Source organism: Gossypium arboreum, chromosome 12, assembly GCF_025698485.1.
Source record: "Gossypium arboreum isolate Shixiya-1 chromosome 12, ASM2569848v2, whole genome shotgun sequence".
In the NCBI taxonomy this organism is placed as follows: domain Eukaryota; kingdom Viridiplantae; phylum Streptophyta; class Magnoliopsida; order Malvales; family Malvaceae; genus Gossypium; species Gossypium arboreum.
The window spans coordinates 110,121,238-110,147,313 of NC_069081.1; the positions used below are offsets into that span (position 1 = coordinate 110,121,238).

The window sequence follows — 26,076 nt, forward strand, 5'->3', positions numbered from 1 at the left end:
TAATAAAGTGACCTTGCTTCCAAACACATAGGGGAAGGTTTATGGAAAGCAATAAATTGGACCTACTCCCAAATGTATGGGGGGAGGCTTACAAAAGGTGATAAAGTGGCTTTGCTCTCAAATGCATAGGAGAGGCTTGTGGATAGGGTTTAATGACATTTTTGCTTCTGGAAGCATGGGGGGAGGCTTACGGGCGAGATTAATAATAATATCTCTACTTCTTTATGCACGAGGGAGGCTTATGGGCAAGGTTTAATAATAATATCTCCACTCCCAAACGCATAGGGGTAGGCTTACTGACGAGGTTTAACAATAATATCCTTACTCTCAAACACATGGGGGAAGCTTATGGACAAGGTTTAACAATAATAACCATGCTTCCAAATGCATGGGGGAAGACTTATGGTGAGAAATCTTTAGTCGAGTGCAATACCATTGACCATCGCGATCGAAAATTATGTGAAGATTAAGATCCTACCACATTAAATCACAATCATCCACAGGCAATGTACTAAGTAATTCCTCTTTAATTTTTCACTTAATAAGATAAAGTAGGTATAGTTGCTTGTCACTTAATGCAAAAATATAAATAAGTTTTAAATAAATTATTTTTAAATGAGACATTCAAATTAATATATTTATCTTTCATCTAAAATTATTCAAAAACACTTATTTACTTTAAAAATCAAAATAATATAAAATATTATATTAATAATATTAAAATTAAAAAACAAATCTTTATTTTTATCCAACAATATAATTATATTCCTTACCTATAATTACTAATTTACCAAATAATGTTTTAATATAAATTCATCAATTATAAAATAAAAATTTTCGAGACTTAAAAATTTCAATTTATTAAATATCTTTAAATACAAATAGAAAAATTATGAAGATGGATTGTAATAGAAGGCAGTGTGGAACTGGAGCCTGGTAAAGCTGAATCAAGCCCATTTACTGACCCTCTTTCCAGAAAAGCAAGTCAAATAAACCTAACAAACCAACCAAAAAATATATAAAGCCTTAGTCTTTATTTGCTGCCTTCCTCTTTCTCGCAATCCACCATTTTTCTTCTCTTTTTCTTCTTGGGGTCTTTCACTATTCTGTACTGAGCTGCGGTGTTTTCGCATTTGTTACCTGAAATGGAACCCGAAATGTCGGAACCACCGCCTCAAGTTTCCATAAAGCCCGAAGTGGATGCCGCCGCAGGCGGCGTTGACAGCTCCAAGACGCTTCTTCCGCCTCCCAAAGTCGTCGTTTTGGCTGACCTTAACGTTAACCCTCCTGAATCCGACGACCACGATTCTTTACTTCTCCCTGCTCCCGACCTTTCCAGGTTTCTACTCCTTTTGCTCGGATTCGTCCTGTGTTTTCTGTAATTATTGAATAATTATTGAGCTTTCTTGGTTTCTTTATTCCTTATATTTAATTCCATTTTATTTATTTTCTGGAAATGGCCGAGTTTAGAGCAATTTAATTTCATTTTGGCTTTTTCTTGATGAAGCTTGGGTTTTGAACTGCTTCAAGAACAAAAACCCTGAAAACCCGTGCTTTAACATCTCTGATGAAATCATTGTATGCTTAAAAGGACTGTGTTTTGTGTTTTCTGAGTTAAGAAGTTGAGGTGATGTTTGAACATTATTACAATTTACATGATGTAGGCTAATTAACGATGAAAGCAGTCAAGAGAAAAGTACCTTAATTTCCAAAGACGGTGATGGCATAGAAGGCGCAGTTAAAAAGTTAAACAAGAAATGTCGTCCGAGAGTAAGTAAGGCTGATGCTTTACTCGACTGTGGAGTGGATGCAGATGGGGATCAGCCTAGTCAAGGGGCTTCCTCGTCTCGTGAGGAAAAAGTCAGCAGCCTCAAAACTGTTAGTCCCATCCTCCATGTAGTTGTAAGCTTGGTGCTATAGTCGATGGATATCAAATCGAGTGTGCTGTATCATCTCTTATATGTTTTGCACTATCTCAAACTGATAAACAGTGTTGAGTTAGGATGGAGAGCATTAATTCCATGGACTTGTTTCTTTCTACAGCTGCTTCTTCACTTTTTCTTGATTTTGTGGGATTTTGAATAATTTCCCCCCTTTTATGCTACTGTTAGCGTTTCATAGCTATGTTGTTGAGAGGGGCCAGTGAAAGGGCTTGAGTAATTATATGGATATCTTGATTTTTGTTATAATATTCTGGTAACTTGGTAAATTCATAAACTGACACACTGCAGCTTGTTCGTTACTTGGCAATCATTGTATGTTCTTTTAGGGCTTGGTACACGTTGCAAGGAAGATGCCAAAAAATGCTCATGCTCATTTTATTCTTGGTCTAATGTATCAAAGGCTCAGTCAACCTCAAAAGGTATGGAACTTATCTGACTTATCAGACACCATAGCTTCATGAATATACAGTACGTCTATTTCAGTCAATACCCCTTTTTCCCTATTTTTAAAGGCAATTTCAGCATATGAGAAAGCTGCAGAGATATTGCTGCGCTGTGAGGCAGAGATTGCACGGTCAGAGTTGCTTTCCTTAGTTCAAATTCACCACGCACAGGTGCAGTTGTAAATTAATTTCATTTTCTCTTGACTCATTTCGAGCGTGATAGAATGAATATTATCATAAATTTATATGGTTTCTAATCTAGTGTTGATAAATTTGCAGTGTCTTCTCCTAGAGAATTCAGGAGATAACGTTTTGGACAAAGAGCTTGAACCTGAAGAGCTCGATGAGATCCTTTCCAAATTGAAGGAGTCAATGCAGTCTGATATTAGACAAGCAGGTGTATGGAACACCCTTGGCTTGATGCTTCTCAAAACTGGTCGACTGCAGGTATAACTATGAAATCATCATTTGGTTGAATAGAATTTTTCTCATTACTTGGTCTGATTTGGAGTTTAATTTTGGTATAGAGTGCTATCATAGTTTTGTCGTCTTTACTGGCTCTTGCGCCTGATGACTATGATTGCCTTGGAAACCTTGGGATTGCTTATCTCCAGAGGTAAGGTTGTCTCAATATGGCACTATGTGTTCTTTAGGCTTTTGGGTTTTATTTCAAACTTTGCTATCATGCCTTGTAGAATTGGTCAGAAATGGGAATGCAATAATGAAAATCTCAAGTGAGGTTAAGAGAGGATAACTTTGAGCAGTCTTCTACCTAAGAAAATCAAATATGGACTCTATTAAAAATTTTAATACGCGTATGGTTGAATTGTAAAATGCTTATGATTCTTTGTTTCTTGATCTTTTTCATCCATTTCTGGTCTGTTCTTTTTCTTTCCTTTCATTTGTCCTGCATATTGGCTACAGGTATTGCTGAATTAGTTCATATGTCTAACCTTTTTCTAGTTGTCATTATTCACGATTTTCATGTCAATGATCTTAGCTAGTCTTAAAAAGAACTTCATGTCTCCAATGTGTGCTTCATGCGAAGCAATGTTGCTTGTAATCTTCATTTTTCTCAAGGTACCCATGTTCAACATTGTGTCTGTTGCATGGATATGAGGATATGACGTCTAAGGATTCTCCAAATATATAAAAAAGAACTTTGAAAAGTTTAACAATACGCATGTCAGATAACTCGTTTCCAAGACTCACAATTCCCCTTCAATTAATTGTGGTTATATCTGAGAATGTGTATGTACTTGATAAATTCATTAAACATATAGCTTAGAACGGTCACATGAAGAACCTCAAGCCATGACTAGTGACCATCTGAATATTTTCTTCTATTGTTTTACACTGATATTATGAATCTGCATTCAAGTCGTACATTCATTGATGTATTAATATGATTATGTTTTCAATGCATGTCATCTACCTTCTAACTCAGATGATCTATGTTTCTAGTGGAAACTTGGAGCTTTCAGCTAAGTATTTCCAAGATTTGATTGTTAAAGATCAAAACCATCCAGCGGCTTTAATGAACTATGCTGCAATTCTTCTTTGTAAACATGGTTCAATTGTTGCAGGTAGGCTTGTGATGAGTCTAAATTCTTGTTTCCCTAGTGTTCTCGCATTGTTGTTTGGAACAACTGTCAAATGCAGCAATGTATGTGTTCAATTATTTGTGACTGTAATTGGCAAATGAGATATACAGCCTAAAAGTAAGTAGCTTGAGCTCATTCTTTTATCTTTTCAGGTGCTGGTGCAAATGCCAGTGAAGGAGCTTTGGGGGATCAGTTTGCAGCTATAAATGTTGCGAGGGAATGTTTGTTAGCTGCAGTAAAATCTGATCCAAAAGCAGCACATACATGGGCAAATCTAGCTAATGCATATTATTTGATCGGTGACCATCGTAGTTCCAGCAAATGCTTGGAGAAGGTGCTAATGGCTCATTGATACAGTCTGCATATAATGGAAAAATCACAATTAATTTACTAATGCTTGCTTTCTGTGGTCTTGGGCAAGTTTTAATTTATTATTGCTTTTGTTTATTGTTAAATAGGCTGCAAAACTGGAACCAAATTGCATGTCTACTCGATATGCCGTTGCAGTCCATCGGATTAAGGATGTTGAAAGGTCACAAGATCCTAGTGAACAGCTTTCTTGGGCAGGCAATGAAATGGCATCAGTACTAAGAGAAGGAGATTCTGTGCCAATTGAGCCTACTATTGCATGGGCTGGACTGGCCATGGTTCACAAGGCACAGCATGAGATTGTGGCAGCATTTGAGACGGATCAAAATGAGTTGGTCGAAGTTGAAGAGCGTGCTATCTTCAGTTTAAAGCAGGTGAGATTCTCATTTGATCTTTTCTACAAATTTAATTGTTAACCTTTTTCTATAAATGGTTAAGATGGGTTCCTCTCTGTCTGATGGTTCAAAACCATCTAAATATTTCTTACATATATTCCCATTTAAAAGATGTAACCAAAGAGAGTGTGAATCAATTGTGTAAATAATATTTGTGTGAGATGCGGATGTAGTGTACTTCTTACAAAGGTTCTTGATATTTCATCCAAAAGAGACTGGAAAATGAAATTGAAGAATATGGTTATCCCAAAATTAGTGGTTGAAATTTGAGATGTATCTTACTAAAGAATATCACGTGCTTTCTTGCTTTTTCAATATTTGAGGTTGTCTCCGGTCATTGAAACTAAGCCTATGATCATGTAAGGAAATTCTTGTTTTGTTTTAGCAAAGAGGAGTGGAGTCTGACATCGGTAACTGACATGTGTCTCGACAGGGTATAGAGATACATGAAAAACCTTAGGGGGAAAAAAAAGAAAGAAAAACCTAACATATCTGTATTTGAAACTCGCAACCGAGTCCAATTAACACAGTTATTGTGTAATTGACAGATTTAAAACTTTATAGCAGGTAAGTGTATTGTACATGTATTGGCCTGATTTACTCTTAGAAATGCTTTTCATCCATTGATATTTTCATTTCAATCATCCCGCGGAATTAACCAGGCAACCGCTGAAGACCCAGATGATGCCGTGCAATGGAACCAGCTGGGCCTCGACAGTCTCTGTTCTCAACATTTTAAAATGGCGCAGAAGTACCTTAAGGCTGCGGTGGTTCGATTCCGGAAATGCAGCAGCTATGCTTGGTCGAACCTAGGTATGTAATTTCCTTTAACCATCCTTGAAATAACACAGTTAAAGATTGAAATTCAGTTGTAAGCATATATTTTCCCAGGCATCTCACTCCAATTATCCGAGGAGACATCCCAAGCCGAATGCGTATACAAGCGAGCACTTTCATTGGCAACAACTGAACAAGCACATGCAATATTTTCCAACCTTGGGAATCTCTACCGACAACAAAAGCAATATGATCGTGCCAAGGCAATGTTTACGAAGTCGCTTGAACTCCAGCCGGGATACGCTCCGGCATTTAATAATCTCGGCCTTGTATTTGTTGCTGAGGGTCATTGGGAAGAAGCCAAGTTCTGCTTTGACAAAGCACTTCAGTCAGATCCATTGCTTGATGCAGCCAAATCCAACATGATTAAAACTGTGGCTTTGTCTAGATTATGTGCAGGTTTGTCCTCATTTATCATCCCAGATTAATTAAACTATCCTTGAAATATGTATATATAATGTACAAGTATAGAGGAAATGTGAAAAAACATGGCTTTGTATTTTTATATTCAAATCTTTAATTTCCTTGAAAAAAGGCAAGTAAGTTGTCTTTTTTGGTTCTCAACTTGAAATTCGAATCTCGAAGTTGTAAAATTATCTAATTAGGCTCTCGAGCTTGTATCGACAATGATTAAGCAAAGGTGCCCTTAATAGCTAAGATTGAGAAGAGGACTGTTGCTGATTTCGTAAATACACTTGTGTTAAGCGTTAACAAAATCTGTTTAGATTTTGCCTTCATTTTCAAAGATTGTTTAACAGCAAGTATTAATCCTATCCAACATAAAGCCACTTTCAATTGTTTTAAATTAGATCCCATTGTTTGAGGCACAATTCTAGTATTAGCTTTGATTAAAGAAAGGAAAGTTGAACCTCCCACAGCCCCACAAAACAGTCCCGACCACTATTTCATGCTCGTGAACTGCTCGCTCTCACGATTTGTCATCATCAGGTGAAGCTAAACTGTTGATGTCAATTTTGTCACCGCATTTTGTATGTAAGACCTTGAAAAAGTCCAACCAACCATGAATATTTGTTCCGTTTGGTAAAAGTATCACAAAACCGTTGTACTATCCCTAACATTGCATTTTAACACTTCTACTGAAAAAATGGGAAAATTAGTCAGTTCCTCCATTATAATTGTGCTGTCAAAAAGTTTGTTTTGGTGTTTTATATATAAGGTATAATTTAGTCCTCAACTTTTAAACCTTTATTCAATTTGTCCCCTATTTTTTTATTGAAAGTAAATTAGAAACTTTTAAAACTAATAAAGCTAAATGATCAAAGCCTTAGTAACAAAATTTTAAAAAAATTCAATTAAATGCTTTTAAATTTTAAAATTTATTAAAAATCATAATAAAATGGTTATAAAAATTCAAATTTTATCAAAAATATTAATCTCCACCCATTAAAATTGAAATTTTTAAAGAAAAAATTGGGATTAGATTTTGGAAATCTTATAACCATTTAGACCAAAAATAAATAAGGATCCTTCAAAAACAAAGTCCTATTAACTTCATTTGCAGGTAACTCAATAAAAGAGAACGAAATAAGTTCTAAGACCCAATCTTGCCAGACCATGAGCAGTTGCATTTGTATCTCGATGAACAAGAGTAAAATTGATTTTTTGGTGTTGGTTCATGAACAAAATTTAGAACAACAAACAGAAACTAATGTTTCAACGTTGCAAGAAAAGGGAGAGTTTATCGTCTATAAGTATATTCACATATCTCCACCTTCGTTGATTTCTTTATGAACAGAGTATTTCACAATTGCATCCACTTATTGAAGCTTTCGCCGTAATTAATAATTTTTATTTTACGATTGCATTGTATTGTATGACAAACGCATGAAAAAGAAAAACAAAAATTCAAGCGATTTCAGGAAAAGCTAGTTGGTTGAGATTGATGTTGAAAAGCGGACGCGGCTTGATATAGTGATCGCTCATATCAACGATGGAGGACGAGTGGGCTTGATCTTGCTGGTCTTTAATTCGAATGGTCGAATAAGGGGAAAGGGTTGTGGTGATGAACATGAAAAAGCTTTGGGTGTACATGCAATCGATAGCATGGTAGCAGCTCTATCCCTAGAGTTGGTGTTGCTGGTTCGAGGTCTTTATTAATGAAGACCCAAAAATAGGGAAAAGTCACGAGAGTTTGGGTTGATATTTCCTGAAATTATCGTCCATGTTTTTATTATTTCTTTATAAATTCTAATATTTTTTGTAAATTTGCTTTAAGAGTAGGATATAAAAATCGAAGACTAAATTTATGATTATACCTTACATATAAATATCAAAGGATAATTTACTCATTTTCTTAATAAATAGGTTAAAATGTAATTTAAAATACGATACAAGGAATTTTATGGTACTTTTACCATAACTTTTTAATTTTGCTTTTTCATTTTAATGGATTTATAATATATATTTTAAATTTCTTAACCCACTTTTATAACCAAAAAAGATGCCCAGTTTCATCCTATATTTATCCCACAAATTAATATTTAAAATTTTATATATACATACATAATAAAGATTATATTTTTAAAATAAATATTTGAGAAAACAAATAATTTATTTTATAGCTTTGTTTTATTTAAAATAATGTTGCGGATTTGATAAATTGAAATTTTAAATGTTAAAAATTAAGTATTAAAATTTATAAGTGTTGAATTTATATTAAAAGATTATTTGGTAAATTAATAAATATAAGTACGGAATATAATTATGTTGTTTGATAAAAATAAATATTGATTCTAAAATATTGTTTATTTATTAATTTTAATTTTATTAATATATTATTTTGTATAATTTTAAATAAAAGATAGACATGATAATTTGTATAATTTTAATTTTATTAATATCTCATTTTAAAAACAGAAGATAATTTATTTTAATTATTTAATAAGATAAAATTGAATTAATTTATCTTAAACATTTTGAATATAAGTAAAAATTATGAAATGAGGATTAACTAACTTAATGTACTGCTTTACCATAATGTTAATCAACACTTAAACCAACCTTAACTAAACCAAACGTTGACCAAAAGGAGAAACAGATAAACCGAACGATATTCATCGATTACCGTCACTCAGATTCCGAAACAAAATTCACTTTGCCCCTAAAAAAAGCCATGCATGGCAGCTGACGACTTTACCCTTAACGGCTGAATACAACTTTATTCTTCTTCATACTTCTTTTAGTTTTCTTCTTCTTCTTCTTCCTTCGGCTTCCATTTTCATTGTTTCTTCTCTTTTATGCAAACCATGAACCCCTCCTCCTTTCCCAAGCTACCGATCCTTCTTAAACCTTTCCTTCTTTCTCTCTTTCTTTCCCTCTTCTTCCTAGCCTTTTTAGCCTCCCACTCCTACTCCCCTCTCCTCCGCCTCAGAACCGCCCTTCAGACCCACACTATCCCACCTTCCAGAGCCGGAAACGGCGGCGCTAGCCTCCGTATACGGCCGGGTTACTCTTCCTACAACGCTTACATCGAGCGTCAGCTCAACAAAACCCTTAACCCGAAACTCCGAAAGATATGGACGACACGCGATTGGGACAGGAAAATCCGGGTCTTCGCCCGTTTTTTCCAAAGCTTGAAGCAAAGAAACCTCATTTTCAACTATTCCAAGGCGTTGTCTATCGGAGCTAGAGTTGGGCAAGAGGTGGCGGCGATGAAGCTGGTCGGAGTGTCGGACTCGGTCGGCATAGATTTGGTGCCGTGCCCTCCGCTTGTAATGAAAGGGGATTTCCATGCACAGCCATTCGAGAACCAGACCTTTGACTTCGAGTTCTCCAACGTGTTCGATCACGCGCTGTACCCGTGGAAGTTTGTTGGGGAGATCGAAAGGACGTTGAAGCACGGCGGGGTTTGTGTTCTGCACGTGGCGGTGCTGCGGCGGGCGGATAAGTACTCGGCCAATGATTTGTATAGCGTTCAACCATTGGTGGAGTTGTTTAAGGAATCGGAGCTTTTGGAGGTGAGCAAAGTTGATGCATTTGGTCTCGATACTGAGGTTGTTTTTCGGAAGAAGAAGAAGATTGAGAATTCTTAGTTGATTTCTATTGTTTCATCTTAATTTTTCCAATTTTTTTTTCTTTCAATCCATTAGTTTTATTGTTTTTAATCAACCGGTTAGATATTGTTGAGACTTGAGACTTAATTGATCAATTGTTTTTCCATGCAAATTTTACTTTTAATTAATCAATATAGTAATTATATTTTTAAAACAACATTAATTCTTGAATATAATTATGATATAAATCATTAAATCTATATAGGAAAGCTAACAATTTTTTAAGAATAAAAATATAATTTTACGATGATATTAATTTATAATTTTATATAATTTTAGGAATTTATGATAGCTACAAAATAAAATAAAATCAATATAATTCATAAAAATCGAAATATAATCTCATAAAACATAAAAACTATACATAATTGAGATTGGATAATAACATATAATTGAGACTTGAACTTAAATAAATGTCAAATCCCTCTAGCATTTTCTTAAAAAATAGTATAAACCAACCCTCCAAAATAAAACTCAAGACGTAAATGGCAGTCGCTTGTTGGAGGGGTTTGGTTTATGTTTATGTTTATAGTGGTTGCTTTTGTAAAGGGGACAAATTGGCAAAGAGACGAGCAAAAAAGGTTGAAAAAGGAAACCTGTGATTCAGGGACCGAATCCAACTATGAAACTGGAAAAAAGAGAAATGTATTGTTTTTAGTCCTAAAGAAACAAACAAATTGATGAGGCACCGAAAAGCGACCATTAAATTTTTTGAATATTGAAAATTATTAAATAATATATACGTCTTTTTCAGCCCAGCAATAGCCGTTGGGGGTGAAATAGAATTATTGGATAAGGAAGAAATAGAGAGAGAGCATGTTAGATGTAGGATGATGGGGCGTATCGTAGAGGGCAAAATGTGGGGCATGATTAATTTGCATTGGGTGGGTGTGTTGGAATTATCATTCTTAATTATTAGATTAGTTGTAGAAATAAATATGACGAATTGGATAAAAAAAACTATTAGATGTGGGATGATTGGGCGTATAGTGGAGGACAAAATGTGGAGTATGATTGATTTAGGTAGCTATATGCATTGGGTGGATGTGCTGGAATTGTAGAAATAAAAAAGAAAAGAAAAACAGCTAATCATTCATGGAACAAATTGCAGCAGTTGGTTCATGAAGATAGAAATGTAGATATTTAAAAGAGTTAGATGGAGAGTGGAGAGTAGCATGCAAGAAAGATGATATTGATAGATAAAGGTAAGCATTCGTTGGCATGAAATGGGGGGAGAGTTTGTTGTGGAATTTTATAGGCCTACGTTTGTATAGCTAGTGATTAACGCTTCGCATAGACTATATAGTGGAAGACGTCCCGTGAATTTTAGTTTTATGTGATCTTTTATCGAGCTGTGGAAACCATGGCTTGCGTCAGAATTCCATTAGGACGGACCACACCATAGCCCTATGGTTATGGGCTTATGGCTATGCTCATTCATAATCCAATCTATACAACTCTATATAAAGGAACTCATACTTTTATTCACACGTGGCCACCCACACCTTTTCTTTTTCTTCTTTTTACATTTAAATTTTAATTTGAATACTTTAATTTAAACATAATTTTACTTCTTTATTTTTATAATTTTATTAATTAATTTTATTAATTTTCCAATTAAAATATTTCATAATTATATATCTTACGAGTTTTAAAATTAATATGTATCTTCCTTTTTTTATTAGGTTTATGATGCTCCTTTTAATATTTAAAATAATGGTCAAATTTTAATTTTGAACTCTAAACCATGCTGAAACTTAAAATTAAATCTATTATTTTAATTTTAATATAAGTTGGGCTCTTTATTTTATAATTTCATTAGTCAATCTAAATAATTAATATCTATCATGATGAATTGAATTGGTGCTTTTAAGAAAAAATTCATATTTTCAATGTTGTTTCTTTTGTTATATGATTATCAAGTGATTTTGTTTTTAATTTTAAAATATCACACTAGAAATTTTAATAGAAGAAATTTAATGGTGATAAAAATACACCTAAATTTTTAAATCTAAAAAGTAGAGAGACTAAATTTTTAAAAATAAAAGTAATGAGACTAAATTCTAATTGTACAAAGTGTATAGGGGCTTAGAGCATGTTTTAACATTTAAAATTTTTTTACTTTGAAATTTGATACAAACATATAATCAACTCAACATGAAGTGTGAGCCGAAAACCATGTTAGTTAAATTTTTTTAATACAATGATAATTCGAACCTAAATTATTTCAAAAAAAATAAACAGATAATACATCACAAATAGGCACACGCTTTTCTTATTTTATAGTTCGTTCCTAACTAGATTTTTATGTTAATATATATTTGAGTTTATCTTGATCTCGCTTAAATATTATTTTTACTTAAATTTTTATAAAATAATGATTCATAATTAAAACATATAAAATATACTTTCAAATTTGTTAATACTCAATATGCTTGAGCTAAATTTAGCCCATCTAAGTTACAAAAACGACCCCAAGCAAATCCACAACGGGTTGGTCTTCGATGCCTAATCCATCTAGGTCTTAGAGAGACTCTCTTTCATTCAGCATCAATGCTCCTCCCACAATTTTCATAATGGGTCGGAATCTCATTTTGAAATCAGAAATTAGCGTGAATTTATTTAATTAATTAGCCAAATTAATTAAATCAATTTTTTAATAATTTATTTAATTAAACTAAATAAATCAACTAAACTAAACTTGACAAATTGATCAATTTAATTTTAAAAACCTTATCTCCTCCTATATAAGAGCTTTTGCATCATCATCCATCAAATTTTCAAAAACATGAGATCTAATAACCCAAAAAATCTGGAATAGCTCAATAGCCAAGTGTTAGATCCGAGCATCTACTCGTTCAACTTTGGGCAAGAACCAAAGGCCTACAAAAATAAGGCAATGTGTCTACAAAGTTAAATATATGGCTCTCTCTATTAATTTGTGTAATCATAATAGTCGGTGATGTATTGATATAAGTTATATTGATCACTACATATTGTTTTAGTCTTAAATGTATAAAATAATCTACAAAGTTTTGATTAAAATTTCGATAAATTTTAACTTGTATCAAATTAATACAAAAATTAAATTAAATTTTATATTTTTCATTTTAACCATTTTAATTTTTCTATAATTACATTTAAAATTAAAATTCTTGCCAAAATTTTATCCATGTCACCTTGATAATCAAAGAAAATCAGCACGAGGATGGATGGGTTGATCCACCAAGTATTTGAATATCAGAGAGAGGAGACCGAACTTATATATACAACTCAGGCCCTTAATCTAATTTTCAAATAGGGCCCATGTCATGTATAAATCCACTCCAATCCAACCTTTTAAATTTTCTTTCTTCAGATGAATCAGTTCAACAACGACAAAATAACGAGAGTTGGGAACGTACGAACTTTGAACTGTGAGCAACACGATGAAGCGATTCTTCAAACCCATCGAGAAGGAAGGCTCTGCCAAGAAGCCCTTGCTTTCTCCTTCCAAACATGGTGCTGAAAACGGCGATGCGCTACCTGAAGTGGACGTCAAGAAAGAGCCATTGAAGTTCCTCACATGGAACGCTAACAGTTTGCTTCTTCGAGTCAAGTCCAATTGGCACGAATTCTCCAATTTCGTTTCCAATCTCGACCCTGATGTCATCGCTATACAGGTGAATTTTTTCTCTTACTTTCTCCTACCTTCTTGATATTTTGTTGTTTTCGTTTTTGTGAGGGGCTTTGATGATTGTTGGCGAGAGTTGGGTATTTACTGGTTTAAGTGAAACAGACTTCTTCCCGCCGCCCCCCCCCCCTTTTTGCTGCATTTGGAACTAAAGGAGAGTTGTTTTACATTTGATGATGCCTCCTCCTTGTTTATTTTGTTGTTAATTGTTTCCATTCTCAGCAATTTTAAAATGTTTGTGAGGTAGCGAAAGGGTTGTTCTGCAAGAGGATTAAATGCAGTTAAATGGCAATGTGATTACTGATTATGAACTGCCTATTGGCTCAATCTGAAAATCAGCTTGTACTCTACCCTAGCAGCTATCTTTTTCTTGTCGCAACATGTGAACAAAACTATTTTACAAGTCTTCCTTTTTTCTTGAACTTTCCATGTACGACACTTGCGTCTTTCCCATTTCTTAGACATGAGTTTGGGATATGATCTTCCAAAGATCCTCCTAATACATGCAAAACCTAGGAAAAATTGAACATATACATGCATGTTTGCATGCATGTATCTGACATCTACAAGAGAGTCCAAGTAACATGCGAACATAATCATTTATCTGATTAATTTCAGGGGCAGAAGGCAGATTCTTGTTGAGTTCTATTTGAAGATATTAATGCTGTTTTCTCAAAGTTCATTTATCTGTGCTAGATTGTTTTACCTGGTAATTAGGAGGTTCTTTGTTAATTCCTGTATTTTGTTGTTAATCACATTGTTTCATATTGGTTGTTAATCATATTGCTTCATATTGGTTATATCATTGGTTCATATATGCGTATGCTGAATTATGGTTATGGGTGTTACAGTTAGTGTTTCTTTGTGTTTGTTGAGAAACCATCTAATAGTCTGTCAATGGTAGGAAGTAAGGATGCCAGCTGCTGGTTCAAAAGGTGCACCTAAAAAGCCAGGAGAGTTAAAAGATGATACTAGCTCCTCCAGAGAAGAAAAGCAGGTAAGTTTTTTCTCTCATGCTACCGTAATGTTAACTCTATTTGTTCAATTCGTGTTTGTCCCATCACTTCTCTATGGTTATTGCCCTAGTGTGTTTTATATTCTCCTTGACAACCATAATGCAAAGACTCTTTTGAATCTTTATCATCATCTTCATAGCAGCATAAGTCTATTATTTTTATACATTTTTTTTAAAATCATACAACACTGTCTTTTGTTAATTGCAAGAGTTACAAATTACAGCGTGTAAACATGCTGTATAACCTTTGAGGATCCTATGTGATTGCATCCTATTATAAAGTACAGTTTTCACTTTAATACATACATGTGAGCATGCATGGAGTGTTTTATAATGCTTTGGCATATTTTCATTATCTTTTGCTCCCTGATAAATTGTTATATCATTTTCAGCTAGGCTACAAAAAAGGCAGTGTTTTTTCCTTAAAAGTAAAGGGCCTAAATAGCCCGTTCAGAACAGTTTCACATCAGTGTAATGCATGTGGTTTATTTGTGATCTACTCATAATTTTCTAAACCATGCAGATATTGATGCGCGCTCTTTCTAGTCCACCATTTGGAAATTATCATGTTTGGTGGTCTCTGGCTGACACAAAATATGCAGGCACTGCATTGTTAGTAAAGAAGTGTCTTCGACCATTAAAAGTTTCTTTTTCTCTTGATGGAACAGGTATATTTGTTTGCAAACACCAATTCTTCAAATTCCTTGTAGGGAAAATTTTTCCTACAGGACTGCATTTGAAACTATAAACCTTTCGCATAGGAACTAGGCTCAAAAGGAAAAAAAAATCCTCTATTCTATGCTTTTCTGCACTTGAGAAAAAAGTTTTCAATATTCTCTCTCCATATTTAATCTGCGTGTTTGTGTGTGGATATGAATATATGCGTTGTCCTAGTGATTGTACATTGGGACCATATTATACAACCAATTAATAGGAGATATTCTGTGTCTTATGTTCTTCCATATTTCTTTGGATGTTATATATTTACCAAATTCCTTGTTAGTTTCAAAGCATGAACCAGATGGCCGGGTTATTTTAGCTGAATTTGAGACACTCCGCATATTGAATACATATGCACCAAACAATGGTTGGAAAGAGGAGGAAAATTCTTTCCAGCGGAGAAGAAAGTGGGATAAAAGGCTTCTAGAGTTTGTTGTGCAATCGTCAGATAAACCTCTTATTTGGTGTGGAGATTTGAATGTTAGGTGAGTTCTTCGGGTGGTGAAGGGGTGGGTGGACTAATAAACTTTTTAGGTTCATAGAATACATCACTTTTACTAATGAACAGTGTTCTTATAAAGTTCCTTTTCTAATCTAGCCATGAGGATATCGATGTGAGTCATCCGGAATTCTTCAGTGCAGCAAAGATGAATGGTTATGTTCCTCCAAATAAAGAGGTTATCAACTTCTTCTGTCTTTTTCTTTTCACTGAGGGTTAAATTTGATAGAACCATTTGTAAACATTATCATGATATTTTTTTAGTTCACATTACATGCTGATATATTCATTTTAAACTTGATCCCCAACACAGCTGAATATCAAAACTAGAAGACAAATATATGTTGCTTTGATTCTCATTGTGCTTGAAGTAGCAATGTCTAACACCTACATCAGACACATATTCGAACATGGGTGTGGGCATATGATCCTCTAAGGACCCTCCAAATATATTCCAAAATATTTTAACATACCCGTATTTGACACATACCTGCTGACTTTAGGCAAACCACAAAAATCCATGTGGCAGTTAGATCACAATTGGTGGTGCAAAATTGATCATCTTAGGTGGTCCACCAAGTGATATTGGATCTAGTTCAAAAGTTGATGGGTTGGGATTACCATAGAAATGAAATTTGCTGGTTGAAGTATCACTTAATTTTGCTGATGCGGGCCTTGCAATAAAGAATTTACAATTTTGAAAATTTGATCTTAACATTGAATGCATTAAACTGCCGTAGTTCCTCTAAGATCCACATATGGAGTAGTTCTTTGTGGTGTACTCTATATCTAAGAATAACTGACATGATAGTCCACAATGATGCGCAGGATTGTGGGCAGCCAGGATTTACCTTAGCTGAGAGGAAGCGCTTTGGGGCAATATTGAAAGAGTGTGTCTTTTCTTTGGAAAACCCTTTCTTCTATGGTTAACACATTGAAAGTTAAAACCATGATCTGTACAGTAATATTATCTCGACACGACCATTTGACCTAAGTTGAAACTTATGATTAAGAACCTGAAAAGCTTGAGCTAATACTTTCACTTATCTGCATGTGATGAGATATAATCATATCATCTTTTCTTTGATTTTCATTTCAATCTACTTTAAAGAATTTTGTGGATTATGCTCAGGGGAAGGTTAGTAGACGCATATAGATACCTGCACAAGGAGAAGGACATGGAATGTGGGTTTTCATGGTCGGGGCACCCCATTGGGAAGTACGTAATTTTTATGCCTACTTAAATATCTATGATTAAATTATTTTTTGTGGTTATTGATTGTTCCTATATTTCTTAACATTATTCAAAGGCGTTGGGACATTTTTGGATGGAGTTTATGAACCTATTTAAATGTGTTTAAGTATCTATTTTTGTAGGAGATAATTTACTAATCTCTGTTTGGGATGCATCATGGGTGGTTTTATTTCAGGTATCGAGGAAAACGAATGAGAATAGACTATTTCATTGTTTCAGAGAAGCTTAAGGAAAGAATTGCTGAATGTGAAATGCATGGGAAAGGGATTGAATTAGAAGGTGTGAATTTTTCCTTTTTTCTCTTGGCTACAATAAAACGTTGAGCTAGTGTAAGCCATTTTTTTTTAGCTTGAGTTGCTTGACTGCTTGTGTGGGCCAAGTGGCAAGCACATGGTCACATTTCTTCAATATCTTTAGGTAGCTAGCTATGAACCTTCAATTCCATATCTCCATTATCATGTTGTATAGAGTTGCCTTCTTTTTCAAACACGCAAGTATACCATGAATATCATACAAAGGCAAATGGAAGCATTTAAATTAGAAGTCACCATAGAAAAACAATGGCTAAAATAAAAAATAAAGAAGACCCTGAACTTTACCCTTTCATCTCAGTAAGGTTCTATCCTTTTACAGTACCCGAATAAGCTTCTAACTATTTTAATTTGTATGTGCAAGCCTTTAACCTTTAACCTGTAACCAAATAAGTCCCTAACTTTTATTTTATATGGGAACCATAGAAGTATAGACTATGTGACTCCAACTCTTCATTTTTCTTAAAGTATCTTTGCCCGACACTTTTGTCCAATATGTATTTGGACAGGGTATGAGGATATGATCCTTCAAAAACCCTCCAAATACATGGAAATAGTGTTGTCAAGCACGCCTAGGCATCCCTGCACCTTGCACCTTAGCACTATACAACAAAGCGCCTAAAACCCTTTTGGGTGATGCCCATTTAATCAGGCGCATGCCTGCTGCGCCCAGGCTTCCTTTTTGTAAGACAATAGGCATAAAAAAGGCCCGCCTCATTGAAGGTCTCTTCAATTTCTTTTATTTTTCACTTTTTAAATTAGACATATACCTTTTTTTAGGAAAAATGTGACGGTATTAAACTATATACCTCTCTATATTCGAGTATTCAATAACAGACATGGAGCATAGGGAAATAATGCATATTGACCAATAAAAATTGCTTGTTTTATAGATATAGATCCACGTTAGAGTTTATTATATATCTTATGCTATATACAGACACATAGAAAAACACACACATATACGGATTGTGCTTTACTTCACTCAGCCTAGCACTTCTTTTCTGCCTTGTGCCTGAGGCATTATAAGGGTTCTAACTTGTGTCCTTGGTAAAATTGAATGAAAAAACTTTAAAAGTTTCAGCAAACCCATGATGGACACATCCATATCGGACACTTGCGTTTGAATCTGAGTAACATAGAGTTTAGGGGATTATTCAAGAAAATGACATTTTGGGAGCTTTTTTAAAGAATTTTAGCCAAAAACAAATTATTGGAACTCCAGTATTATTTAAATACTTTGCTTTGTTTTTGGCACATAAGACATCCTCCATTGATCTTGAAAATTTGCAGGTTTCTATGGGAGTGACCATTGCCCTGTTTCCTTGCAACTTTCAGAGGGGTGCAAAGAAGACAAATGACATGTAATGATATTAATTGTGATATTGAACCGTAGTTGTTGAATCTTAAGTAGTTTCTGTTAGTATTTTCTAGTCATTAACATGTTCATTTTGGGTTTGGATTATACTAAGTTTAGTCGTTTAAGATTTGGATTAATTTCAGGAAGTTGAAGGGATTCGGATCCAATCCAAAATGAAGAGAGTTTTGAGTAGGGGGAGAGCAAAACTCGATTCAATTCGAAAAAGATTGAAAATAAAAATTGAATTTCTAGGTAATTGAATATGAGTAATTCAAGTTTCGAATTCAAGCTGATTTGAATTTTACAATTTGAATTATTTAAATAATAAATTAGTGTAAATATCTATTTGATCTCTGTTAATTTTAAAAATGAGCAAATTGACCTCTCTCAATAAAAATGACAATAATTTTCAAAAACTCAAAATATTTGTAAAATTTCAAAATTTATATATATATATATATATATATTTTTTTTTTCTTTTGAAATCTAGGTTGTATTAATAAAAAAGCTAGTAAAAGTCCAACAAACATCGGCCCAATCCAGATCTTGGCCTTCAAACATAACAAACTAAAAAGGAAATCATCAAAAGAAAATAAAAACAACCCAGCTGTAAGAGCTGTCGTTTTCCAGAAAGAAAAAACTCTTGGAAATATCTCCTTTGAAAACCAGCCTCTGGAGAAGATCAAACGTCGAGTGTAAAAAGGTTCTCCTCTCATAATTCTATAGTCTATCTGGCCTCCGTCATCACCATCTTCCGCCTCTGTAATCTCCGAACCATCATTTCTCTGACCAGGGTAAGTATTGTTCTCCATTTTTAATCCCATTTTTGCCAGAATATGCGCATGCTCATTAACTGTTCGCCTTACATGTCGAAAATAAAAATTAAAAAAATTAAAGAATATATAAAGAAAGTTAAAATTTTAAAAATTAAAATAATAATTTTGGCACTTAAATAAATTAATTAGTGATTCAAGTTTAGTATATTAAAATATATTATTTTTTTATTATTTTATTTTGAAAATCAAATTTACTTGTTTTAACATGAAAAAAGAATTCACTCAATTCAATTGAAGATTCACCCTGATATTGAGGATTTGTTTATGCAGAGTCTGAAGCTGTTGGGATTACAGAAATCTATCCAAACTCTATAGTGTATATATAAGAATTTGTGTTTGGATCACTTGCGAGTTTAGGATCACAAAAAAAAGGTGGATTTAGTTGGAGACGAACATTTCAATGCTTTAATTAGTACAATCTTGTCTTTAATTTGCCTTCAACTTCACCGTAATGAAAGATTAAGATTTAAGAGTTGAGATTTGCGAATAAATAAATAAAACGACAACGAGTAAACTTTTATTTAATTCTCTTTTTCAATTGTATATAAATTAGTTTGTTTAAAAATAAATTAGATTATAATGCGAGTGAAAATATTTATATAATAATTTTTTAAAATTTGATAAAAATCAAATATGACTTTAGTTCAAAATGGTAAAATATTTTGGTAAAAAATATGATAATTTGGGTTTAAATTTTGTGATTTTCATTATACCCTTGTAGTAATATTTGTTGTTTTGTAAAAGAAATAAATTTTGATAAATTTTAATGGCTTAAGGGTACATAAAGTCTTTGAATTTATTCAAAGAAATCAAACTAAGTCTTTACTCTTTTTACACTCAATTCCAATCTTGAATTGAAAAAATTTGCTCAACTCAACTAGGTCTTTAATTGTTAACTTTAATAGTTGACCATTAAAATCTAACGGTTCCATTTCTTAAAATTTTTAGGTTATATTTGTCGCATGGCATAATTGTATCATGCCGCAAAGAAAATGATATTTTGTTTTAATTTGTCAAAGAATATTACCAAATCATAATAATTATAAATATATATAAATTAATAAAAATATAAAAATATATAGTTCTTTAAAAAATATTATTAACTAATAGAAAATTGTAAAAAATTACAAATATATAAAAATAACACATAATTATAAACATGATAAAAATACAAAAAAAAATTATAAAAGAAAATGATATTCTCGTTTGGTTGGGTTGATACTCGCGTATCGTATTATTGAGTTGGGACATAATTGATGGGTGATGCCAACTCAATCAATTACTTATGTCTTGTTTGGTTGGGTTGATACTCACATATTGTATTATTTAATACGTCAGTATTACGTAACATGAAAATAACCATGTGTTTGGTAGAGATGTAAATTAATACATCATTTTTTTTATACACAAGTTGGGTGATATTTATCACTGATGTAGAGGTAGTATTTATTTAACACAAAGTGTTTTGTGAGCTGATTCTTGTTTTTTTCAATTATATCGTCATATAATTAAATAAATTACAACTTTTATCCTTGCTCTAAAATTTCTCAAATTTACCAAAATCTCTCTGAACTGATGGAAGAAGGATAGTGGCTGATGACATTGGAATATCCAGAAAAATAGAGATGAAGAATCATTAAAACTGTTAAAAAAGATAGCTGATATAGAATTTGATGATTATCCATTACACATAATTGATGAAATCAGAAACACATGGGAAACTTGGAATTCACCAAGACTGTCACCAGAATCTCTACACTTGGATGAGATAGAAACTTGGAACCTTGACAATATCCAAGAAGGATAAAGACAAAATAACGATCACTTGGAGATTCAAAAAGATTTTCAAGATTGACAGTAATTTGAAAATCAAGGCATTCATGTATAAACAAAGATATGATGGGAGAACTGACAAGATACGTGGAAGCAATAATAAATTCATCCTTATCAGAAACACTGTTCAGGATTGAAGAAAAAATTAAATGGAGTTTAGAAATTTTGCTATAAATAGAAATGTAAGAAGCCTAAACAGGGCATCGAAAAATAGCTTAGAAATCTTTTCTTTTACTTTCAGTATTCTCTCTTTGTAAACACTCTCTCTTTGTAAAAACCTTCCTTTTACTATTAATAAAATACTTATCTTCACTAAAATTATCTTCTAGAACCAATGGATATTGAACAAATAGATCCTTATGGTAAAAGAAAAATAGAATCAGATATTCAAAAATATGATTATCTGAGAGCTTTAAATAAAGATTTTGAGACAGTTGAAAATACAACTAGGATTTTTGGTAATCAAACCGAAAATATAACTACTAATGAAATTAAAACCGAATATACAGGAGAATCTTCTAATCAACAACCAGGTCAAACTATACCTATACCACATAGGATAGATGATTTAAATAAAAGAAATGTGGCCCAAGGTGGAATATATTTAGACCTAACTAATATTTCAATATCAGACTATGAAAAAACTATAGATGATTGGGCACAGTCAATGACAATTGTTGTAAACAACAACGGTACTTGGTCAAAAGAGAAATTCTTAAATTATTTTGTAAGAACTTTTCAAGGAGATGTTTTACAATTCTTAAGACGTTGGGAAGAATCAGAAATAAGAAAAGTCCAAAAAGGACAACTATTTAGTCAAATAGGTACTCCTAAAGATCTTTTAAAAGGATTAACAAATATTATAAAAATAAAATTTTGTGGTTATTTTGATAAAAAGGATCAAGATAGTATAGCTAGTTATACTTTGTCAAAAATTAAATTATGCGATATTAGATATCTAGAAGAATTTTCTAAAAATTTCTTCATGAATATCAAAAGTTAAAAATGAAAATATAGAATTTTGAAAAATCAATATTTTAATAAACTACTCTGCCATGGGACGAGATATGTATAAAGAAATATACGTCCTATTTAGATAAACATAGTAAAGAAGCGGTATAGGTATATCAAAAGAAAATATAGATTTTATAGGAAATAGGATCAATTTTGCAAAAGAAAGAATAACTTTACATTGTTTACAGACTAAAGTCGCTAAACAAGTAAAAATAAATTAAGTTATAGTCACTATACAAAAGTTCTAGAAAATGAATGGAAATTTGGATGTAAAACAATACGTCCTAATACTTATAAAAAACATAGAAAGAAAAATAGAAAATATAAATTTATTAAATGGAAACCAGAAATAAAAATATCTTTGTAATAATAAGAAAAAAATTTGTTAGAAGAAAAACTTCTAAAAATCTAAAAATAAATATGTAAATGTTTTATATGTGATGAAGAAGGTCATATAGCACCAAATGTCCTAATAGAGGAAAAAGTGCTAAAAAAATGATTAAAAGTCTTGAAGAACAAGATTTAGAAATTTGTTATGAAGAGGAAATAAATCTCGAAGAAATATTATATAAGTTAATATCGAAAGCAGATTACGATTCGGATGAAGAGGAATATATATTTATATTTAATGTAGGTAGTAGTTCTAATGGATTAAACAAAAATTCTAAATTATACTGATACTCAAATTTATCTCCAATGCATGAGATTGGTGTGAGCTTTGAATAAATGATAGAAATCTCTACAATTTCTTAACTACTGTTCTCTTTTCAATCTAATCCAAGACAAAGTAAGGAATTTGAAACCCATTTCTTTACTTTATTTTTGTTTATTTTCATGAGAAAAATTATTTTTTTGAAAAAGCTCATTTATATAAATATATATGTATATATTAACTCCATGATTCATGTTAGTTTTTGAGATAAACTCTATGTTCACATTAGTTTTATGTTAACACATTTGTTTATTTTCATGAAATAAACGTCATTTATCTCTCTCATTTTGTTTGTTGTTATAGTATGATTGAGCCTATCATTTGGTAAACTTGTTCTGAATGACAATGGTAGAACTAAGAACATTGGAAATGGTATATGTGTAGAAGAAGATGGCTTTAATGGAGCTGAAAACCTTGGCTTGTCAATGGATTTTGAAGATAATAACCATTCAAGGTCCCCATCTATTAGTAGAGTCAAGATTAGAAAAGTCGGTGGAGCTAGAAAGACTAAAACATGTATGAATACTAGTAATAAGGCTGAATTTTATGAAATTGTTGAGATATTGAGATGCAAAATGGTTGAGGGTATAAAATAATTAACAAAGAGTTTAGGGACAGAACACTTGATTACTCAAAGGTCTATGCAACTTTGGGATGAGTTGATGAAAATTATAAGACTATCTTGAACAAAATAACTTGTTGCTACAAAATCCCTATTAATCCAATTAATATGCTTGTTTTCTTCGCTATCCTAGATGAACAAAAGGAGATGTGGGTTGGAAGATTGTTATCCGGGAAAAAAATATTTATCCAAAATTTAAAGTAAATAAACCAAGTTTTGTGTTATCTTTTGGTAAGTCCTTTTGTAGGTGGCTGATATGTAATGCATTTTTGTTAAGCAAATTTGCTAGGAAACTAGCATTAAATACGGTGCATAAATTAAATATTAGAAGATTGTGAAGCTAATATTATCTTATTAATTTGTACATGTATCACTTTTAATTTTTTAAATCATTTTCAAGTTACTTACCTTCTATTTTTATATAAAATAGTTTATTTATTGGAACAATATATTGAAGCATATGAACATATGAGTTCATTAATTTATTTAATTTCTTTTCTTGGAATGAATATTTGTTGATGTTAGATATTTATGTGAAGATATTATCATTTTAGGTTGATTATTTGAAAATAATGTGGATAATGAATTTATTTTAATTAATGATACGATTTTTAATGTAAATGTAATTTTACTAATAAACATTAGTTTATAATGAGTATAATTATTCTTTTTATTTTTTTTGCAAAAGAATATTCAAATTAGGACTATTTTGAATTAATTGTGATTTATTGTCAAATTGCTGTTTTATACAATTGGTTAAATACAATTTGAGTTATCTTATACTAAAATATATTATATTTTAAGTTTATAAATATAATAATGTTGCTAAGAAAAATATAATAATTATAGTGAAAACAATTAAATAAATATGAAACTAATGTTATAAAATAATAATGTAAAGAACACAAGAATAATAGATAAGAGATAGATATGAGAATAGAGGGATATCTATTGCATTTTTTTTTTATTCTACGCATCACAAGTAGTATACTCCTATATATATATATATATATATATATATATATATATATATATATATATATATATATATATATTGGGAAGATTAGACCCTCATTTTCTAATATATTAATTGAAAAAGCGGTTATAAATATATAGAAAGGTGAAAAGTTAAGAAAGATAAAATGTGAAAGACTAATTATAATGAACCTCCGCTTAATAGCATTCATAATAACTAAAAGATTTTAAGAGTAAGATGATATATTCATAAATAACATTTATCTTTCAACCCTCATCAAACACAAGATATGAAGATTAATAAATATCATAACTTCCTACAACCTAACATCTTCATATGATACCATCTATCATTCTATCCATCTTTTAATACTTAAGTATTATGTAGAACATCACTTTTATTTTACATCGATGTGCCAAACGGGATGTTAATGCATAGTATAGATTAAGAGAAATGGGTTTTTGATAAATAAAAAAATTTATTGTAAAAATTTTTAACCGTTAACCGAATCAATTTTTTTTTAAATACATTATCCAAACTAAAATATTTCGGTTAATTCGGTCGGTTAACAAAAATTTATATGTTTTTTTCTTTTGGTTAAAATAAGTATAGAACATATAAAAAAAATACATTGCTAAAGTTTAAAAAAAATTTAAATGGAGGTGAAAATAACAACTAAGATATTAGAAACAGAACATAAGTCTTAAAAGTTAATAATCAGACACTATATAAGTCTTGTAAACAATAAATATTTCGGTTAATTACCCAATTTCGAACCGAATTAACCGATAACCGAAATTCAAAAAAACCATTAACCGACCTTCAACATAACTAAATTTAGTCACCGACCGATTAACCGAATTAGATCTGTTCAATCGGTTAATTCGGTTTTAACCGAACTATGAATACTCCTAATTTGGTAGGTGGATGATACAAAGTTAATCTTTTAATATATGATAAGATTTAAATGGTAAAGTAGTTTAGTTAAGAGTATGATGTATTGGGTTCAAATTTCATTATTCTTATTATACCCTCAAAATAACAAATGTTATTTTATAAAAATTGTTTTTTGGTAATTTTTAATTGAGGTGTTATTTGATAAATTGAAAATTTAAGTGCTAAAAGATAGGTATTAAAAGTTAAGTATTGCAAAATTTAAATACAGAATTTAAGTTATAAAATTGTTTGATATATTACTTAAAATTAATTAATAAATATAATTAGATTGTTTGATAAATGTAAATTTTAAATTATAAATAAATATTCTACATTTTATCATTAATTTTAAACATTTTACTTTATTCTAAACAAAATAAAAATTTAAACATAAAATGTTTATAGAATAATATAATATTAAAATAAATAAAATAAAATAAAATAAATTGAAAATATTCTACATCTAGTTGTTACTTTTCTCACTCTTTTATAGAAAAATTCTATAAGATTGTTTTTATTAAATTAATTTTTTCACTGAGGTATCAAACAAGCGTAGTTAATGGTAACACTAACTCTTTTAACTATAGTATAAATAAATATGTGATTGATAAAAATAAATAAAAATAAAAAATGCTGAAGTTAGTTGTTAT

The 26,076-nt window shown here is 31.5% G+C and overlaps 3 protein-coding genes and 1 long non-coding RNA gene across 5 annotated transcripts; all 4 read left to right on the forward strand.

Annotated features, from left to right (window-relative positions):
• The first annotated feature begins 908 nt into the window (after positions 1-908).
• Positions 909-6,281, forward strand: LOC108476793 (uncharacterized). Its single transcript, XM_017779126.2, has 11 exons — positions 909-1,339; positions 1,665-1,878; positions 2,270-2,362; positions 2,456-2,557; positions 2,666-2,833; positions 2,914-3,002; positions 3,851-3,972; positions 4,143-4,324; positions 4,449-4,733; positions 5,417-5,567; positions 5,646-6,281. The coding sequence occupies exons 1-11, from the start codon at positions 1,146-1,148 to the stop codon at positions 6,017-6,019; spliced, it is 1,974 nt and encodes a 657-aa protein (XP_017634615.1). The 5' UTR covers positions 909-1,145; the 3' UTR covers positions 6,020-6,281.
• A 2,190-nt stretch (positions 6,282-8,471) lies between these two features.
• Positions 8,472-9,821, forward strand: LOC108478599 (uncharacterized). The gene has a single exon (XM_017781064.2). The coding sequence runs from the start codon at positions 8,849-8,851 to the stop codon at positions 9,641-9,643; it is 795 nt and encodes a 264-aa protein (XP_017636553.1). The 5' UTR covers positions 8,472-8,848; the 3' UTR covers positions 9,644-9,821.
• A 3,178-nt stretch (positions 9,822-12,999) lies between these two features.
• Positions 13,000-18,785, forward strand: LOC108477162 (DNA-(apurinic or apyrimidinic site) endonuclease). 2 transcript variants are annotated; one of them, XM_017779628.2, is made up of 10 exons: positions 13,000-13,326; positions 14,242-14,334; positions 14,876-15,020; positions 15,356-15,557; positions 15,671-15,749; positions 16,400-16,461; positions 16,704-16,790; positions 17,002-17,105; positions 18,431-18,501; positions 18,641-18,785. In XM_017779628.2, the coding sequence occupies exons 1-9, from the start codon at positions 13,093-13,095 to the stop codon at positions 18,496-18,498; spliced, it is 1,074 nt and encodes a 357-aa protein (XP_017635117.1). In that variant the 5' UTR covers positions 13,000-13,092; the 3' UTR covers positions 18,499-18,501; positions 18,641-18,785. The 2 variants fall into 2 exon arrangements, with proteins under 2 accessions (XP_017635117.1, XP_017635116.1); XM_017779627.2 differs by having other exon boundaries at positions 18,431-18,785.
• Positions 18,786-19,084: 299 nt separating this feature from the next.
• On the forward strand, positions 19,085-19,858 carry LOC108479007 (uncharacterized). The gene is made up of 2 exons (XR_001870381.2): positions 19,085-19,291; positions 19,604-19,858. It is a non-coding gene; the product is annotated as an uncharacterized LOC108479007 (long non-coding RNA).
• Positions 19,859-26,076: the final 6,218 nt, after the last annotated feature.

Bases quoted from the DNA above. Each gene is read 5' to 3' on its own strand.
- LOC108476793 (XM_017779126.2), top strand. From the start codon at position 1,146: ATGGAACCCGAAATGTCGGAACCACCGCCTCAAGTTTCCATAAAGCCC. The intron at 1,340-1,664 runs GTTTCTACTCCT...TACATGATGTAG, and splicing joins CCTGCTCCCGACCTTTCCAG to GCTAATTAACGATGAAAGCA. The intron at 5,568-5,645 runs GTATGTAATTTC...ATATTTTCCCAG, and splicing joins CTATGCTTGGTCGAACCTAG to GCATCTCACTCCAATTATCC.
- LOC108478599 (XM_017781064.2), top strand. From the start codon at position 8,849: ATGCAAACCATGAACCCCTCCTCCTTTCCCAAGCTACCGATCCTTCTT.
- LOC108477162 (XM_017779627.2), top strand. From the start codon at position 13,093: ATGAAGCGATTCTTCAAACCCATCGAGAAGGAAGGCTCTGCCAAGAAG. The intron at 15,750-16,399 runs GTTATCAACTTC...AATGATGCGCAG, and splicing joins ATGTTCCTCCAAATAAAGAG to GATTGTGGGCAGCCAGGATT. The intron at 16,462-16,703 runs GTGTGTCTTTTC...GATTATGCTCAG, and splicing joins TTTGGGGCAATATTGAAAGA to GGGAAGGTTAGTAGACGCAT.